At 41.5% G+C, this 19778-nt stretch overlaps 1 protein-coding gene across 3 annotated transcripts in view; it reads left to right on the top strand.

The window, feature by feature from the left end:
• Positions 1-19503, top strand: part of foxp4 (forkhead box P4) — a 70526-nt gene extending 51023 nt beyond the window's left edge. For all 3 annotated transcript variants that reach the window (XM_034691499.1, XM_034691491.1, XM_034691502.1), the window contains 8 exons: positions 879-962; positions 2975-3200; positions 4435-4511; positions 4597-4698; positions 9542-9663; positions 10345-10411; positions 11663-11835; positions 13983-19503. In XM_034691499.1, coding sequence (XP_034547390.1) covers positions 879-962; positions 2975-3200; positions 4435-4511; positions 4597-4698; positions 9542-9663; positions 10345-10411; positions 11663-11835; positions 13983-14121 — 990 coding nt within the window. In that variant the 3' untranslated portion in view covers positions 14122-19503. The remainder of the gene's footprint in view (positions 1-878; positions 963-2974; positions 3201-4434; positions 4512-4596; positions 4699-9541; positions 9664-10344; positions 10412-11662; positions 11836-13982) is intronic.
• Positions 19504-19778: the final 275 nt, after the last annotated feature.

Here is a 19778-nt window from a genome sequence, read left to right as displayed (position 1 = left end):
TCAATGCTCAAGCGAAAGCAGAATGCCAACACTAGAGAAGAAGAGAAACACTGCTCTCAACAGTACATAAGGAAAGTTAGGAACAAAGTGAAAACACAAAGGCTGCCTCTTCATACACACCTCAACATTGTTTCCAAATCTGAATGCCCCTGTTTGCATCACTGCCTGTGTATCAGTGTGTGTGTGTGTCTGTCTCTGTGTGTGTGTGTGTGTGTGTGTGTGTGTGTGTGTGTCCAGTATTAGGGCTAGCATTGTGTTTGGTTGTAGTAAACAGCATTTAGCCAAGCCCCCTGAAGCCACCACCAGAGAACACAAAGTGACAGAGAGGCAGCTGGTGTCACATCACATCAGGACAGACGTCTCTCTCCCCCTGACATGTCACTTCATCCCTCAGCAGTCCACAGGCAGCCCCCCTCATACACACAAACACAGATTCACACCAAAAGCAGCACAGTCACAGTGTTTAAGTGTCTCATATGTGCACATCACTGCTGTGTTTGAGTGTGTTAATAGTGTTATCAGTCTCAGCGTAGATGCGTTGTTTCTGGAGGCTACACGATTTGCGCACATGCACTCCTGCACAAACACACAGGCAGGATGCAGCGTTTCCACAGGCTGTAACAGCACACATTAAACGGCAGTTAACAATGTCAAACGGGGACGAGTGTGTCTGCAGGCTAGTGTGAGTGTGTGTGAGAGCGCTCTGGGTGCTGAGGCGGCTGACTCTCATATTCATCTCTCTGCCCGAGGTGTAATTGCAATTGTAATTCTGTGTCAATACCACATTATATCAATCTAAGGGTTATGAAATGAGGCAAAGTGTTTTTTTTGTTTTGTTTTTTTTTTCATGGTGATATCCGTCCTTGTGTGTTTCACAGCTGGCGAAAGAGAGCGAGCGACTCCAGGCCATGATGGCCCACCTGCACATGCGCCCCTCAGAGCCAAAGCCTTTTAACCAACCTGTGAGTACACCAAACCCCAAGCCTCATTACCTCTCTGTCTATACTCTGACCTTTAACCTTTGTGGGTTTTTTTTTACCTCTCATCTATCTATAAACTCCTTGTGATGCATCAGTTTCTTTATCCCCAAACCTTAGGAGTCCATGCTCCTTTCTGACTGTCTAGCTTGGTATCTACGCCCCCTATTGACCAATGAGGGTTAATGAGTTATTTAAAAATCAAAGGGACCCCTTCCTGTCTTTCTTGCTGTTTTTATGTTCTTGTCTTGTTTAAATGCTCTCTTCCTTTTGTCTTATATCTCTCATGATAGACATATTGAGTATCCCATAAATCTCTACCACCTTAGAAACAGTTAGAAATCCACACTTCTTACACTTTTAAACTATGTCTGAGTTAAATTTAGCCCCTTAAATTCAATTTTCTTCACTTTTCAGAGAGGCAGAACAGCCAAAGAGGTCTCTCGCAGAATTGTTCCATGTGTGCTGACAAAAGCGATAGAAATTTGATGTGTTGTGTGTGTAAGTGTGTGTGTGTGTAAGTGTGTGTGTGTGTCCACACTGACTGGTGCGGCTGTTATTAGGTATCTAATGAATATTTCATTATTCAGATTGACGAGGAGTCTTATTAAAATATGAAGATGTTGAAATTAATTGTCAATTAGAGGCAGAGTGTCTTAATTTGAGGGGATATAAATGGGTGCAGCCAAGTGGCAATATGTGTGTGTCTGCGTGTGTCTGTGTGCGTGTTTGTGCGTCTGGATGATGTGTTGATCGCAGGGGGATCAGCTGCTATTAACATCTAATGGGAAATCAGGAAGAGGCGTGTTCTGTCACCGCTGGAGACGAGCCTCAGGGTCAGGGATTGGAGGAGGAGGGGCAGGGGAGGGGCGTCAGGAATGGAAACAAAGCTTGGCCTCAATTAACAGGGTTCGACTGTTGCCGTGGTGATGTGGAAGGGTTGCAGCGTTAATGAAGTACCTGTTAAACAGCTCCGCCCCCTCTAGTCAGCTTTAAATGGTACAGAGAGGGCCAAGTGGAGGGAAGGGATTCCCACATTTTATATACATATGTACAACACACGCACACACACACACAAACACACTCAGTGGTTTTAATTAGTCCTAAACTAGCGGCCCTACAACGACTGTCCCAGAGAGACTGGGAGTACTGGTTCTGTGTGTTTGTGTTTTTTACTGTGTGTGTGTGTGTGTGTTTCTGAGGCTCTGCCTAATTGGGCCGTATTGGTCCGTGAAGACTTCGCCACCGCAGAGTGCATGTGTGTGTGCTCCCTCCTGACAAACATGCTGTCGTGTGGTTTTGTATTTGTAAGCGCAGGGTTAATTGCAGCCAGCTCTGCGTGTTTAAATATATGTTGAATGTGTGCAACTGTGTGCGGTTCTGCACAAGAAGGCAAACCTCTATTTGGTAAATCTAAGGGAAACAAATTCACAGGTGATGTCGTGGCCTCTGTTCTGTAATCACATTAAGATAATAAAAAACAGCATTAAATTAGTGATGTCAACAGCCATTAGAAAGCAGTCTGTGTTTCATTTCTGTCCTCCATCTAGAGCAGCACAGGAGTTCACCTCTCTGTTACAAACTTAACATTATTAGTATTGTTACACAACTAGATGACAAAGCTGTTTCGATACACTCTTCTCACTGAGATCTGTTCTCCATGAAACAACAGCATTGTCTCATGTGTTGATTCCACCTGACCCTGATCCTGTCCTGTGTAGATGATGCTTCTCTGTAAACAGCAGCGGCACTCAGCAGATGGTGAAGATTTAAAGTAAACATGAGAGGAACATTAGTCATAGAAGAACTCCTTTTTATTTCTCTGCACTAAAACAATCTCCAACCCTTTCAATATAAAGTAAAGTTCCTCATCCTCTCAGGCTGACATCATCATCAAAAGCTGGATTCACTTGATTTACCAGGTGGCAAACTATGAAACTGCAGCCATAAAAGCGTAATTAATCACCCTAATTTCTCTTGCCTATGTCTCCCTCTAGCTGAACCTGGCTTCCGGTGGCTCTCTGTTAAAGCGGGACACTGAGCCCTACCCAGAGGGTCTTCCTCACCCCCCCACCTCGGCTGCTGCCCCTATCACCCCTATGCGCCAGGGACCCTCAGTCATCAGCTCCTCCAGCCTGCACACACACTCCCACTCCCACTCGCACGGCGTTGGGCCCATACGTAGGCGCAACTCCGACAAGTACTGCACCCCCATTGCCTCAGGTAACACACAGTCACTCTGTACCTGCCTTCAAATGGTTGCAGTATTACCAGTTATATAGTTCTTGATTTTGAAAGATCTTTTTTTAATTGTGAGATAGGTGAATATTTGTGGCAGTAGTGAGTTTTTACTTTGTTTTTATCCTTTTATTATTATCAGTGTGCTCTTCTACAATGTTTGTGCATGTTGTAGCTTTTTAACAACATGCTATCAAGGCAAGGCAAGGCAAGGCAGCTTTATTTGTATAGTGCATTTCATACACGAGGGCAACTCAATGTGCTTTACATTAAAACATTAAAAGCATTGGAAACATTCAGACAAGCATAAAAGAACATAATTAAAATGACAAATATGATACAACAGAAAAGAAAAGGAAAATTAGAAATATATTAAAAATTACATTGAAATTTTAATTTAAAGTGGGTTCAAATAATATAAGATAGGAAGGCAGTGTCATAAGAAAGTCTTAATCTTTGATTTAAAAGAGGTGAGAGTTGGAGCAGACCTACAGCTTTCAGGGAGTGTGTTCCAGATATGTGGTGCATAATGACTAAACGCTGCTTCACCATGTTTCGTTCTGACTCTAGGGACTGAAAGCAGACCGGTACCCGATGACCTCAGAGGTCGAGGTGGTTCATAAAGTAGTAGCAGATCAGCCTAAACCATTCAGTGCTTTATAAACCATCAGCAGGATTTTAAAGTCTATTCTCTGACAGACAGGAAGCCAGTGTAAGGATCTAAGAACTGGAGTGATGTGATCTACTTTTTTGGTCCTTGTTAGGACTCCAGCAGCAGCATTCTGTATGAGCTGCAGGCGTCTGATGGACTTTTTAGGGAGTCCTGTAAAGACCCCGTTACAGTAGTCTAGTCTGCTAAAGATGCATGGACCAGTTTTTCTGCATCCTGCTGAGACATAAGTCCTTTAATCCTTGATATATTCTTAAGGTGATAGTAGGCTGACTTTGCTGTATTCAAGATGCAAAGGTGCTTAATACTTAAACGTAGGCTGCCAGAATGGGATGCAGTCTGAAGTCTCCCTTAACAGAAACAAACTGTGACATCTGCTTTCTATGATCCACCCCTCCACAGATTGAACATGCATTCAAAGATCAGCATATTTCAAATTTCAGCCACAATCATCATTAGGGATCCATAGCTTAAACAAAGCACTCTCTGCAGAGAACCTTTCACTTTCTTTCAGGTAATTTAATACTGCCATGTCACGTTTTCTTTCAGAGCTGGCTCAGAACTGTGAGTTCTACAAAAACGCTGATGTCAGGCCTCCCTTTACCTACGCCTCTCTTATACGTCATGTAAGTCTCTCAATAGATTCTTCCTCTTTCTACTTTTATCATCCTCGTTCTGCTCTAAATCTGGTTATGTCTGTCCCTGTTTTAGGCCATTCTGGAGTCCCCGGACAGACAGCTGACCCTAAATGAGATCTACAACTGGTTTACACGAAAGTTTGCCTATTTCAGGAGAAACACAGCTACGTGGAAGGTAAAAACTCAACACAACTCAACTCGACTTTATTTATAAAGCAGCTTTCATACATAAAAACATGCAGCCGAAAGTGATTCACAGACTAACAGAGGGACAGAAAACAACAGCAGTGGTAAAATTATAAAAGGCAGGATTAAAAAAAAGAAATACTTAAAAAAAGAAAAGAAAATCAACACAGTAAAATTAATAAAATAAGTAAGAGTGGAAAGAAAAGTTAAAAAATAAGGTAGAGTTAACAAGATCAGGTGAATACAAGAAATAAATAAGATAAATAAACACATGTTAAAACAATGGTTTAGATAATAATGATTAAGATAATAATAATACTAAAAATAATAATAATAAAAATCACTCTTCTCAAATCACTCTAAAGGAAAGGAACTCATTAAACCAGATAGTTAAATGGTCAAGCAATTTGATTGGTGAGCCACAGGCATCCAATCAGTTACAGCGGATAGCCACCTTTATTTTAAATTATGCCTCACACCCTCTGCACAGTGATTTCCAGCTTCTTCACTCTGGACGACGGTTGTTAGTCCCAAGGTGCAGGAAACAGCGTAACAAGAAAAGCTTTGTTCCTGCTGCTATCACTGAGCTGAACAAGCAATAGCTTTTATTTTCTCACACAGTCAGTCCCCAATCTTATGACTTGAGCCCAGATTGTCTTATTTATTCATGTGATTCCATTGTTTTTATTGGTTGAATGTTTTCTGATATGCTTTTTAAATGTAACCTTTAGCACTTTTATCATTTTATCATGTCTATTCATTTTACCATTTTTAGTGTTACATTAGTTTTTAGGATATTTTTTGTATGTTTTGCACATTAAGTAGATTGTTCTGTCTGACATCTATCTTGTAATTTTGTATCGACCTAACATCTCACTGGCTGCAAAACAAGTTTACCTACGGTTACAAATAAAGTAACCTGAACCTGATAATAATGCAGTCCAGGGCTAAACATAAATTACTCCAAATTGAAAGCTAGATTAAAAAGGTAAGTCTTAAGTTTACTTTTAAAAACACACTACCTCTGCTACTCACCACTGCACTTTTATCATATTACTTTAGCCTGTACATATTAGTCATGCCTATTTGTTGTTCTTTTGTTTTTATAGCTGATGTTATTGTTATTATTTAATTTAATTTTTATTTGTAGGTCTTATTCTCAAGCCTTGTACAGTGAGAGAGCACAGTTTACCAAAGTCAAATTCCTTGTGTGTTCAAGCATACCTGGCCAATAAAGCTGATTCTGATTCTGAGAGCTCGCCGCCCTGATGTCCAGAGTCAGAGAGTTCCACAGCCTAGGGGCGTAAAAACAGATGCTGGACGGTGCTTGTGTGAGACACATGAGGAACATTTAAAAGGGAAGCATTTGAGGACCTCAGTGATCGGGAGGAGCAAGGCTGTTAAGAGCTTTAAAAACAAGTTCAATAACTTTAAAATCAATTCTAAAAGAAACAGGGAGCCAGTGCAGAGTTTTTAAAAGAGGAGTATAAAACTCTGGCAGCAGAGTTTTATAAACACATCACTTGCACTGCATCCTCCTTGGGGATGAAATTCTATAGATCAGATGTAACTCAGATGAACTAATATACAATCTTCAGACTCTTTATTCTTTATGCTCAGAGCTACTCATAAGAAAACTTTCCACGCTCAGCAGATGCAACAACAATTAACTTTAGAAATCAACTGATGGAAGATTGTGACCAGACTTATTTGCTGACTTGTTCAGAGATGTTTAGATGATGGCAAAATGAGCAGCAGAAAATGAAAGTTTTGACTGTCTTCGACTCTAATTCAATCAGAACACAATATTTAGACCAAAAACTAAGTTGTGGTATACAGTTGTGAGTGGATAAAAGCTGATCTGAGTGACTGCAAAGTAATTATGGTTTGTGCCCTCCACTGAAGCCCCTTACTCCAGCAGATGCCAGCTGAGACTTCTGAGACCACAATGAGCGAGACAAAAAATTGAAGGCGGATTTTGTTGGCTTATTTGAAACAGTTGCATCAGGCAAAATGACCTCATAATGCAAAAAATGGTTCACTTTGAAAGCCTTAATTTAGCATCTAAGCTAAGGCTGACACATATACAGTAATAAAGGCACACAGATTCAAAAGCTGACTTTTCCCAGCTCCATAAGATGTGACTGATTGGACAGTTATTGGCTCTTTCAGTCCTTTATGGGACACTTTCCTACTGCTCTCCCTCTCCCCTCCTTCCTCTCAGCCCTAAACAATACTGGCACATGAAGAGCCGGCCCCACTTAGCCTGGAAGAGCCACATCTAACCATTTTAGAGGCTCATTACAGAGTCGCTTATACACACTACCCATGATCACACACTTTAAATTCTCTCTCTCTCTCACTGACACACACACCTGGCCTGATCCCACCATTGTAGGTGCTGACCCATTTCTTCAGAAACCTCGCACTAATTTGAGTGTCAGTTCCTCCAGAGAGAGGGAAAGTAAGAGAAGGAGCAAAGGAGTGAGAGAAGAGAGAAAGAGAGGAGAGGAGGGGTGAGGAGAGACCCTGGCCTTCCTCTAATAACCCTAAACCAAGCAGGGAAAGGATGGGGGGATGGGGTGCTGATGATGATGATGATGGAGGGACAGAGGGAGGGGTGTGGAGAAGGTTAAAAGACGGGGGCAGCCAGGAATATCTTCACCCCCTCATCTGACTTTTATGAATTTTAACTATTAATGTCTGCTGTCTGCTTCCTGTGCCTGTTGGCCTCGCAGACCTTTAAATATAGCTCATCCCGGCCTTATGTATTTATATAGCGGCTCCCAGAGTCAAATAGGGCCGTAGAGATGTACGTCCTTTAATAAGCCGTTATATTTCATGAAGACAGCAGCGATGGCAGGGAGGGGAAGTCATTGATCATACAGAGGAAGGGACCGAGAGTGAGGAGGAGACAAGAGACAGAAAAAGAAAGGAATGATTGAGAGAGGAGGAGGGGGAATGAGAGTTGGGTGTTAATCCAAGGTGGTGGATGATGGGTCAGAGGCCTAAAGAAGGAGACTCTTCTTGTGTCTGACTTACCAGAAAAGCTGTCCTCCATTATTTCTTTCTTTAGGTTATTGGTCTCATAAGTTAAAAAAGAATAAAATGAAGTCAAATGAAGAATGCAATCACATTTCTCCATAGAAGTGCACTGCTACTTAAGCTTTTACTTAGGGTCTCTGTTTCATTGCATTCTTCTTTACAGAGAAGAAGTTGCTTTTACTGCAGTAGGGCTGTATTAAGCCTTACTTTACTCGCTCTTTTGCATTGTAGAATTTAGCACACAAATGATTTAATGACTTTATAAGAAATGTGACTTTCTTATAGATTAAAGAGCCGAATGGTGTAAGACTTGTACTTATTCTTACATATTTTCCACTGATGTAAAGAATCTGACACTCTTTCCCAACCAATACTTGGATGCTTTTCTTTTATTCGCCATCCAACCTGCACACATATGTAGATATTCAGGATAACATATAAGTTCCCTCTCCCAGGTTGCACACCAGACACATCAAAAGTCTGATCACAATGCTCCCTATATTTATTATTTCATGCCATGAGTGACAACTGTGAACTCGGGTAAATTAGGTCTCTTCATTTTTTTGTGTTTTTTCTAATACACAATTCAACCCCTCTTCCAAAAATGTTGCCTCCAGTCATCGACCCCCCACCCCCACAGCCGCCCCCCCCCCCACCCTCAGCCAGGGGAGATGAGTGGCACATGTGCTGTGACCCACTGTAAATGACTGCTAATGTTTTAACTGGGAGAATTAGGCTTTCATCACGGAGACGAATGCAAATAGCACTGCAATAGCACTGGTGTCTGGAGCGTGTGTGTTTGTGTGTGTGTGTGGCGTGTATATGTGTGTGTGTGTGTTTGCACTGTCAGGGTGGCGGGCGCAGATTGGGGTCAGACTCATTTACAAAACTTAGCATCACGGCTCGGGGGGTTGAGGGGATGCGGGGGAGAAAGGGTTCCTCCGCTGATTATGGCTTGTGTAATTACGTGTGTGTGTGTTTGTATGTGTCTGTGTGTGTGTGTGTGTGTGCGTGTGTGTATCTCTGTGTGTAATTACGGCGAGGAGTGATGCATGCCTGGCCTGTCCCTCCCTCTCGGCTTAGAACAGCGTGTCAGAGAGAATATGCAGGATTTAATTATAGACGAATTAAAATTGGTAATGAAATTGGGCATGAACAAACTACAAATAGCAGATGAAAAGGGAGGCCGGTCCCTGGGGGGGTGAGACGGAGATAGCGGTGTGCCTGCCTGTCTGAGTGCCCGTGGTTGTGTGTGTTTCTGTGTGTGTGCTGATGATGACTGATAAGAAAATTCTGAGGTAAAATAAAGCTACTAGAAAAACTGCTCCTTGTGTAATCACTGTACATGCGGCTACAGTTTGTGTCCTCATATTGAATAAAGGAGCTTAATCCTCAGGTCACATGACTTGAACGGTAACTTAGCACCTTGCTGGAAAGCATTGTGTGTACTGAACACACCCTGAGTGAGTGTTGTTACCTCAAGCGAGGGAAACAAAAATAGCAATTTCCTCTAGTTTTGAGTTTCTTATTTGAATGACCTGGAAGTCCTGGGTTTCAGATAAAGGTGTACAGGGGGCGAGGGTTTTCAGGTGTTCCTCTAATACAAGCTGGACTTTGAGGGATTTTGACAGCAAAGAATTTAGGCCCCTATATTTAAAATAAACTGTGTGGGCATTTCTATATAGAATACGGACATTGAGTCAAACCAAAGGTTAAGTTATACATTGGACTTTAACAATTAAACTAAAGACTGTGTTAAAATTCTTCTTCTCTCTGTCTTTTCCCAGAATGCTGTGCGCCACAACCTGAGTCTGCACAAATGTTTTGTCCGCGTGGAGAACGTGAAGGGGGCCGTGTGGACTGTGGATGAAGTTGAATACCAAAAGAGGAGACCACCAAAGATGACCGGGTAGGTGAACAAACACACACGCACACACGCACGTGCGCACACACCCCTCTGTGCACAGTCTGAGGTTGATGTGAGTGTGAGCTTATGGGTGCTGGCACTATGATTGCCTAAATAGACCCTCTATTATTACCAAGAGGCCAACTCAGCAATCAAAAGGAGAAAAGAAAAAACAGCTGCTGGCAGAATGTGTACGTATGTACAGTTTGTGTGTGTGTGTGTGTGTGTGTGTGTGTGTGTGTGTGTGTGTGTGTTTGTGTGTGTTTTCCCTGTTTGTCGACACCATTAGTAAGCAGCTGTGCGAGATGCAGGAGAGGAAAAAACCTTGTTAGCGTGTGTAAACAGATGTTCTCTCCAACAGCCAGAGAAACCAGGGATAATTACACACATACACATACACACCTGCATGCCAGATATTAGACACTTTCATTTGTGTGTGTGTGTGTGTGTGTGTGTGTGTGTGTGTGTGTGTGTGTGTGTGTGTGTGTGTGTTTTAGCATCTGTTTACAGTCTGTGTATGTTTCTACTTGTAACTAACATATTAGTGAGATCTGCGCTCAGTCTGAGGTAACATCGTTTCACATATGCTCTCAAGCTGTGATTCTTACCCCTCTTTCCCTTTTTCTTTCTGTGTGTGTGTGTGTGTGTGTGTTTGTGTCTGTGTGTGTGTCTATGTGTTTGCAGAAGTCCCACTCTGGTGAAAAACATGATTTCAGGCCTGGGCTTTGGATCTCTAAATGCCAGCTACCAGGTAAGCCATGCCCTCTGTATCCCCCTGTTTCTATCTCTCCTTCCTCCCCCCCTTTACACACACACACACACACACGCACACACTTCCACACACTAACTCACATACACACACATCTAGCAGCCAATCACAATCAAGGGCACTAATATCAATTCCTTCTTATAATTAGCAGATTCCCTAACGACGCTCACACCCTCCCTCTCCTCCTCCTCCTTTCACACCAACACACACTCTCACCTCCCACCTCACTTTCTCACACATGCACCACCCCCACCTCTGCACACAAACACACACCAGACCTGTCCCTCCACTCCTACGCATACACACACTCTCACACATGCATGCAATTTTGCCACTGAGATGATTTATAGCGTCAAGTAGTTGTCAATTAAGGTTACTGCATAAAATTATCGCCTGTCCCAGAAAATCCGTCTCTGAGCCCGAGAGAGTCCTCCTCCTCCTTTCTGTGTGAGAGGGGAGGTCAGGTGAGTGTCTCACTCTCGGCTGTCCAACCTGTCTCATGTACAAACAGCTGGATGTGAGCAATCAGAGCAGGCACAGAAGCTGCTCCCTGTGGCTTCAGTTGTTTTCTGCTCCACAGACGTGGATGTGTCACAGTGTTTGTGTGTGTTTAACTTGAGGTTGTGGCTCGGCCTTGCTGCTGAGACTTTCATGTGAACACACACACACACTTGGGACAGGGACTTTAATGCTCAAGCACAAGCCACAATGGGGTAAAGTACTGTGTATAAGTGCCCCCTAGTGGTTTCTCAAGTTCACTAGCAAGTTAGTGGATATAAATGTAGTCCTTATGCTCTCAGGAAGGCATAAAGGAAACCCTCCTTTACAAACTGTAGCTGTGACCACTTATTGTACTGTGTTGAACACTTCCTAGTGTGTGTATATTATAGAGAAAGATTATTTTGTACAGGTTGTGGTGGATAGATCATTTTCTGGACAGCTTTTTTTTAACTGAAACAGATTTTTTCCATGATCATTTAGTTTCTGTAAAACACATTTTTTAAGTTATATTTTGGGGGATTTTTTGCCTTTATTATATTGGACAGCTGAAGAGAGACAGGAAATGTGGGGAGTAGAGAGGGGGGAAGACATGTAGCCTCTGTACGTGGGGCGCTTAGACCACAAGGCCACCAGCGCCCCCATAGTTTCTGTAATTTGATTAAAAAAAAATTGTGAAAAAAGCATTCCAGACGATTTTAAGTGACTCTATTTGCGTGTTTGTGTGTGTTGTAGGCAGCTCTGGCAGAAAGCAGTCTGTCCCTGCTGAACAGCCCTTCCCTGCTGTCCCCTCCGTCTGCTGCCAGCCTCAACATGCTGCACGTGGGCCACGATGATGTCAGCTCCACTGTGGAGCAGGTCAACAGCAACGGAAGCTGCAGCCCAACACTCAGCCCTCAACAGTACAGGTTAGCAATCACACACACACACATACACATAAACAGGCATAAAGGTGCAAGGAGACAACAGAAAATAACTTCAATTATAATGACCTTCTTATTGCAATTTTTAAGTTTTGAACTTCTTTAATCAATCAATCAATCAATCTTTATTTGTATAGCGCCAAATCACAACAAACGTTATCTCAAGACGCTTTTACAAACATAGGAGGTCTAGACCACTCTGTGTTAAATTATGAACAGAGACCCAACTTCAAGACAGGGTAAGACTCAGTCTGACCCCACCTTAATCCATCATGAGCATTGCACATCGCAGTATTTAGCTAGTTACAGTGGAGAGGACAAACTTCCTTTGAACAGGCAGAAACCTCAGGCAGAACCAGACTCATGTTAGACAGCCATCATGCCTCGACCGAGTTGGGTCTGGAAAGACAGATAGAGGGGAGTAAGAGAGAGAGGTGATAGTGATGAGACGAGTAGTAGAAGCTGTTGCCGCTGGAGTCCAGATGTTCGCAGCAGGAGGACGTCTACGGCAGCTCAGAGGGACCTACGAGACAAGGGAGCTCAGGGACTCCAGAAAGGTCTATGGTTAGTAACTTTAATGGGACAGCCAGAGTTAAAGTAAGTGATGAAGGGGTTGGGGGGAAGGGGGTGAGCTAGGATCCCAGTGTGTCAGTGCGCCAGTTCCCCCGGCAGTCTAGGCCTATAGCAGCATAACAAAAGCTGGTCCAAGCCTGATCCAGCTCTAACTATAAGCTTTATCAAAAAAAGCTTTAACTGCTTTTTTTTAAATGTTGTCTAACATTTATATATTGGACATTTATGGCAATGCAGGTGTTAGCACCAGAAGAACTAATTTAAGTTTAATGCTAGAGAATTTAAATCCCTTAAAAGACAACTCTGTCCAACAGGATGTGAGTCCTGTTGTTAAAAAGTTATTTAAAAAACGAAGTTTTCTATGGTTTTGAATGTGAGTTTTCATTATTAAATAAAGATATATACAGTATATCAGAAATTCCTTTAGCTAGAAATAATAACACAGTTGCTTTTATATATTTAATTGCAACTTTTTCCAGAGTATACAGTCAGATGCTGCTCAGTTTAAAGTTGCTATGTGTTTTTCTGACTGCTTAAACCAGGGGTGTCCAAAGTGCAGCCCGGGGGCCAATTGCAGCCCAAGGTCCATTTATTTATGGCCCCAAGCTTCCATATTAAAACGTGTTATTTATAGCACAGGAATGAATCCCATTCTGAATCATCTGTACATTTGTAGTTTCTTTCAAGCGCACACACAAAACTAAAGTCAATCCAGAAACGTCTCTAAAAGCTTCATATGGACTACCTGTATAAAGCCAAAGCTCTGAGAATTCTGCAAGACAACAATAACGAAGAAACACAAGAACTCTTAAAGCTGACAGGTTTTCAAATTAATGTTTTTATCATGATGTGAAAATGTTCTTGATGAACACTAAAAGTTCAGAAGACACAAAAGAGGACACAAGACAAGATCAAAATTATGAAATTGTGCAGAAAAGGCTAAATTTGGTGCATAAAACTAAACTTAAAACAAAACTCAGGAAAACAATTATTTTGTCCTTAAAATGTTGTCTGCTGGTCAGAAAAGTCTTAAAAACAACATGAAATAGAAGTGTGATGAAATCCAGATCGTGATCCTGCCATAGAAAAATAATGATACAATATTTTTCTCACACTGCCCGACCATTTTCCTCCAGAAGATAAAGTTTGCTAATGTATACATGGCTTGTGGAGAACTGAGGACTACCTAGTTACTGATGTATTGAGAAAAAAATGAAAATAATTGTTATCAAATGGAGATTTCATATATAACTTTTATGATTCCTAAGTCTCAGTAGGAGCCACTGGCCCTGAGGTATTCTTACAACATCAAAAGTGGCCCTCTTTGAAAAAAGTTTGGACACCACTGGCTTAAACTGTTTAATTATGACTTTACTAAGTTTGCAGCAGATATAATTCTTAAAAGAACTAGTATGTTAGCATGAGGATGAAAAGTTAGATGTGCATAACTTAGAGTGTGTAAAAACCTTTTGACCTCACAACCATTACAATATACATCTGCTTTTTAACCTCCGCCCCCGCTCACAGCTGTTCTCTCTCTCTCTCTCTCTCTCCTCCAGCCACCCGGTGCATGTGAAGGAGGAGCCCACTGATTTGGAGGAAGACAGTCGGCCCATGTCCCTCCTGGCCGGCGTAACACACAGCCTGCCTGACGAGCGCGACCTGGAGGAGGATCTCCCCACCGAGGAGCTAGAGTAAGACCCACCCACGACGGACCAGAGGGAGGGCCGAGACCCCGATCGATCGCCTGAGCCCTCTCGTCAGCGTGAAGAGGAAAAGAATGCTACAGTACACTTACGAGAAAAGAGAGAAAAAAGAGAATGTTTTTTTTTTGTTGTTTGTTTTTTGAGAAAATGCAAGAAACCACGGACGACATAAAGAAACTCCAAACAGGGTTAGAAAACCTTTGTTACGTACAGACGCAAAAACAAGACTGTGGAGCACTGCTTTACCTCCATGTGTTTCTTTTACAGTACATGGTTTAGAGGTGTAACACCACTCGATGCATACACACGCACACACACGCGCGCACACACTCATCACTTGTCAAACCAACGTTTCATCTTCCCCTGGTCGAATCTGCCTGGATGTTTGAACACACTCTCCCCTCCTCGGCCCACCACTCTGCATACACCCTCCTCCTCACTGTCGTCTCGGGTTGCCTGGCTAGCAGTTTTATCTCTACAGGAGTGTTTGTGAGAAGAGACACACACACACACACACACACACACACACACACACAGGATCATGTGTATATAGACATGGAGCAGTCGACAGGGACTGTGCAGTATACCTCTCCTTCTCCCGCCCCTCTTTGAGTCAATCACTTGCTTTTTTTCATTTTCTTTGATTTGGTTGAAATTAAACTTTTTGGGCTTCAAGATGGGAAAGAAGAGTGTTATCAAAGATTACCTCCAACAGTGCTCCAACACTTCTGCAGAGCAGGCTTCTGTCTCCAAGTCACAGATGAGGCTGACATGACAGAGGCCCTGTTTCCTGTCCAAACTTCTGCCCCACACCCCCCCTCCCCTCCAGTGAGACACTTAGTGGCGGACATCTTTTAAACTCTTTGCTTCTAAATGAGATAAAAAAAGAAGACATTTTCCTACCTACCCCCTCTCCACCCCTTCTCACCCATCCCAAAAAAGACTGCAGGAATAGGACCATTTGGTGCTGTCCTTCTCCTCTCCTCCGTCTGCGGATGGAGAGATGAGCTTGGAACACTTTGAAAACGAGAGGAAGCAAAGAGAAATGAGGGAGGATGCGTCTACAGAAATATTGTGACTTTAAAAAAAAAAAAAAAAGAAAACTGTTCATGACTATGGAATATAACAAGAAAAAAACGTGTGGTAGCTTTTGTCATTTCCTTTTTTTTTTTATTTGTTGTTATTATCGTTTTCTTTTTGAGGATCAATATTTCCACGGTGGCGTTCCGTTTTGATGTACCTTTTTCTAAGGATGCTGTTTTTTTGTTTTTTTTGTATTGTGATTTGTTTGATTTACTCTGGCTGTTCACACCATTCCAAATGAGTATTGGCAAAAAAAAGGAAGAAAGCGCAGTATTGTCCCAACTTGTGATACCCGACCCCTAATTCTGCCCTTTTCCCTTTCTTTCCCAAGTGTAGCAGGCAAGAAAATTTGGAAAAAAGCACTTAAAGTTGCCATTATCCAGACGAATTATTTAACAGCTAAATCTTCTTTTAATTCTCTATCATTCACATTTTTTTTTTTTTTTTTGGTTGTGTATTTAGTTGAGAAATATCAGTAATGCTTTAAAAATATATATATTATTACTGCAGTCAGAGAATACCTCAGCCCACAAAGGTTCCACCTGGAACTGTGTCCAAATTAAAAAACAAAAAAAGGGGGAATTCTTTCTGTGGGACACCAAATGCGGCGACTCTGCTCAGCCTGGATTCAAAGCTCTATGGTTGTAATAGTTACTGTGTAGAAGCTTTCTGCAATTCACTGTGTGAGTTTGTGTTAAAGGAATAGCACGTGAGATTTTTTTCTTTTCTTTGTTTTGTTTTCTGTGAAGCATTACTTTTTCTCTACAGTGCCATACCAAATTTAACATTTATTTTAACCTATTATCTGCTTATTCCCATTTTATTTTTGTTACAGGTAACCAAAGAAATATGTAGAAAACCAAAAACCCTGTAGTTTATTTTGCCCTTTTTGAGTTTCCTTTATATTTGTTTTGTTTTTCTTCGAGAATTGGCCAAAAGACAACAAACCAGGAGTTTGAATTCTTATTCTTGTATTCATATAACTATTGTGTTGAACTTTTACATGACTTACAGTGCTGACCATTCCAAAAACCAAAGTGTGTAAAGCAAACTAGAATTTGGAGACATCAAAGATTTTGCAAGATAAGCCGTTACATGTGGCTCACATTAGATAAGAGGCCAAAAACCAGTATTAACAAACCTCGCACAGTTCCTCTTAAGAATCTCAAACATAGAAAAGACAAAAAGCACTTAGAGGTGAAACCCTGTCTCTCACACACTCAGGCTAAACTGTGTTCCAAACACAAACCAAGTACTGGCCCTAATACTGTGGGAGCAGGCCTAAAAAACAAGGCACTCCTGAGGCATTTCAACACAACATGTAGGTACCTTAAAAAAACAAGAGAAGTTAAATACAAATGGATTTAAAATGAAGTCTTTCTATTGCTGTTGTAATAAAAATTCGGTTTTTCAATCATGGAAGCAAACACACCCTCTTCCTCTACTTGCAGGGAGAGGATGAACACTTTGAAGTCACATCTTTAAGACAGGGACAGGGACCAAAAGAAAACCACGTATTAAAATAAAGAGGGAACTACAAAAACATAATAAAACATAGACCAATGTAAGAGGAAAACAACCAAGGGACGTCATGTAGTCAAAAAGTTTGGTTCATATTTTCATTCTTTCTCTCAAACTATCTCTTGCACTTCAAACGATTTTTCTTCTTTAATGAAAGAACCTTTCTGAAGACTTTGTGTTCACACAGGACTGTTTCCTGTCACATTAGAGACTGATTTCTAACCAAGTACAAAGTGGCAGACAGGCATCTTGAAACGAGATAAAAACCAAAAAAAATAACGCTACCTCCTTTTCAAAAAACGGTTCAACACATAGCCAATGGGAGACTGAACGCTCTTTGATATATTTTTTGTTCTCCATTCTTCCTGGATGATGATAATGAATGCCAAAATTGTTGTTTCACTTACTGTATGACTGACGTTTAAAAACAAAAAAAAAATCTGGACTCCCTGATACATCTGCTCGAGCCCAAAAAACAGAGACGCTTCACTTTTCATGGATTTAAAAATGACTACCTCTCCTTTAACCACATTCTTAGCACTCTTTAGGTCTCAAAGTGTGTTGTGAAGTGTTGGCTGAAAATGAAAAGTTTTCTAACAGCTGTGTAAAACTCATCTTATTCCTGCACCCGGTAAGCACTGAGCTAAGTGAAAAGCCTCTCCACTTTTTGTGTGATCACAGTCCACAAAAAAACAAAAACTAGTGGTTAATGGCTGTTTGTCAGGTTTGTGAGCAGAGTATATCAGTGAAATAACACACACTCACACACATAAAGCAGTGTAACAGAAGCATAGAAGCAGGGCTGTGTGTTAGTGCAAACAAGAGGCTCTGTCCATCCAGATATCCAAAGACCCACGACACAGCAGCACCTGCATCACCACAACGCTCACAGAGACGCTGAGAGGACACATAATAAAACTCATCACTACTACTAGTTGTATCCAAACCAAGAGGAACTGCTGCATACAGAACATAGATGATCTCTGACTTGTGCTTTAAGGTACACCTGTAAACAAAGCTGTTTTATAAAGATGTAGATTGTTCACAGGTCGCCATGTAACACTTCTGTTCTTTCTCAGCTTGGCATAACATGATGTATTCTTGTATATTAATGCTTGACTTCTCTCTCCAGGGCATTCTTTCCCATTGTGTCCTTTCATTTCTCTTCACTTTTGGGGATTTTAATTTTTCTGCACCTGTTTAGCTATTGTAAAGCTTTCAGCTCTGATTCCTATACTGTACTGCTAATGCTGAAGTATATGTATTTATCATATTAAGTGCTGCAGGTATCTTGGTTTATTAGTTCTGTTTTTTTTTTTTTTTGTTTTGTTTTGTTTGTTTCCACTTTTTTCTTTTTTTCCAATTCTTCATAAAACGTCTGGGACGCTGATTTTTTAAGTGTATTATCTCTCAAAAAAATGAAAAGAATAAAGTTAGATCAGTGGTTTAGGTAACACCTGTTTGTATATTTATCTTAGCTAGGTCTATTTTGATACTTTTTTGTCTCTGTACTGCATTTATGCATTTTTAAGGAAAGAAAAAAAACTAATGGAAAACAAACTAAAAAGTTACTTCATTATGTATTGATACCTCAGAAGGACTTTTTCTCAAAGACAGGACCAAAACCTCCGACAAAAGAAAAAGAGAAAGAGGAAAAAATGTCAGAATATGTAGCCCCTCTCTTGCTTTAAAAAAACGCGGAGCTCTTGAAAGATGTTGCTGTTGGTCCTCTCAGGTGCCAATATGTGTCCCAGCTCCCTGTGACCCCTCCCTCTGACCCCTGACCCCTGTCATTCCTGTGCTGAACTCCGACCCGCAGAGCTGTCAATCATCGGCAGGCACCGTGGGGTGGTGGCTGGTGGTGGCCAGTCGCACACCTCATCTCCCAGTCCCACAGAGGCAGATCAAAGACCGACACTGATGCATTTTTGATACTCGTCCTCTCGTGTAGTCTTAGTACCAAAATGTGGAATGGCTCTCAGAGATGCAGCTCATCCTCTGACTACCAAAGGCATTGCAAGCAACCATTTGCTTAGTCCAAACTCCTGAACTGTAACCAAACTGTAACCAAACCAATGCCACAACCTTAACCAAACAAAAACCAAGCTACTTCCAAAACTCTCCATTGACGTCACTGATCACCTTTACCGATAGCTGTTATCTCTCAATCTTATCCACGTTGTGGTGTTGTAGGACCAGCTTCTCACAGGGAGCCCAAAACCTTGACGTGTGATTGGACAGTTCTGGGGTGTCATGTGAGGGGGAAGGGACTCTCAAAGTGGAGCCATGCCTGATGGTATTATCATGTAGACAGCCAGAATAAGATGGAACTACCACTTCAGCTCTCCTCTGGTTAAACCTTAGGAATGTGTGTACATTTTCAGCAGTGACTCTCTGAATTGTTTCTTAGTTTCAGTTTACCTGTTTACCTCTCTTTATCTTTTTGGTTTTTGTTCTGTTTTCTTGTTATTTGAAAGTGTGACCCGAGGAAGAGGCGGGGACGGGGACTGGGCGGTGGCTTTTAGATGGACAGTGGAGCCCAGCTCTCTGACCCTCCACCCCGGGTAGCCATGTAATGCCAGTCACTGCCCTTTCCTTCATGCTGTATAAAAACACACACATATATCTGTGTATTTGTAACCTGAATCTTCTTGTGTCTGTCCATGCAGACAATAAAAAAACTGTACAGTAGGTCTAGTTGCATGTAATCTGTACTAATTATTGACAATGGCATTATAAAATGCAATAAAATACTTATTACACTGTCCTACACTGAGTCCTTGTTTACTTCCCAGAGTGAGTGGGACATTTGGAGTTTTGAGACTGGAATGATTGATCAATAAATGATTAATTATTAGCAGTACACAGTTATATTAATGATTCTGCTTTCTAAATGTGTTGCTTGGTGGCTAATTTTAACTTCTTAAGATCTCATGGGTTAAGAAAAGTTATTAAAATCTGCTATAAATCATGCCCTGCCTCAGCCTCAAAGGGTCTTAAAGCTAAAGAGCAAGGTGTACAGAAAAAGAAACCTTGAAACAGTTA

The sequence above is a fragment of the Notolabrus celidotus genome, chromosome 1, assembly GCF_009762535.1.
Source record: "Notolabrus celidotus isolate fNotCel1 chromosome 1, fNotCel1.pri, whole genome shotgun sequence".
NCBI classification, from domain to species: domain Eukaryota; kingdom Metazoa; phylum Chordata; class Actinopteri; order Labriformes; family Labridae; genus Notolabrus; species Notolabrus celidotus.
Note: the sequence above shows the minus strand (reverse complement) of the source record. Positions and strands in the feature narration are given on the sequence as shown.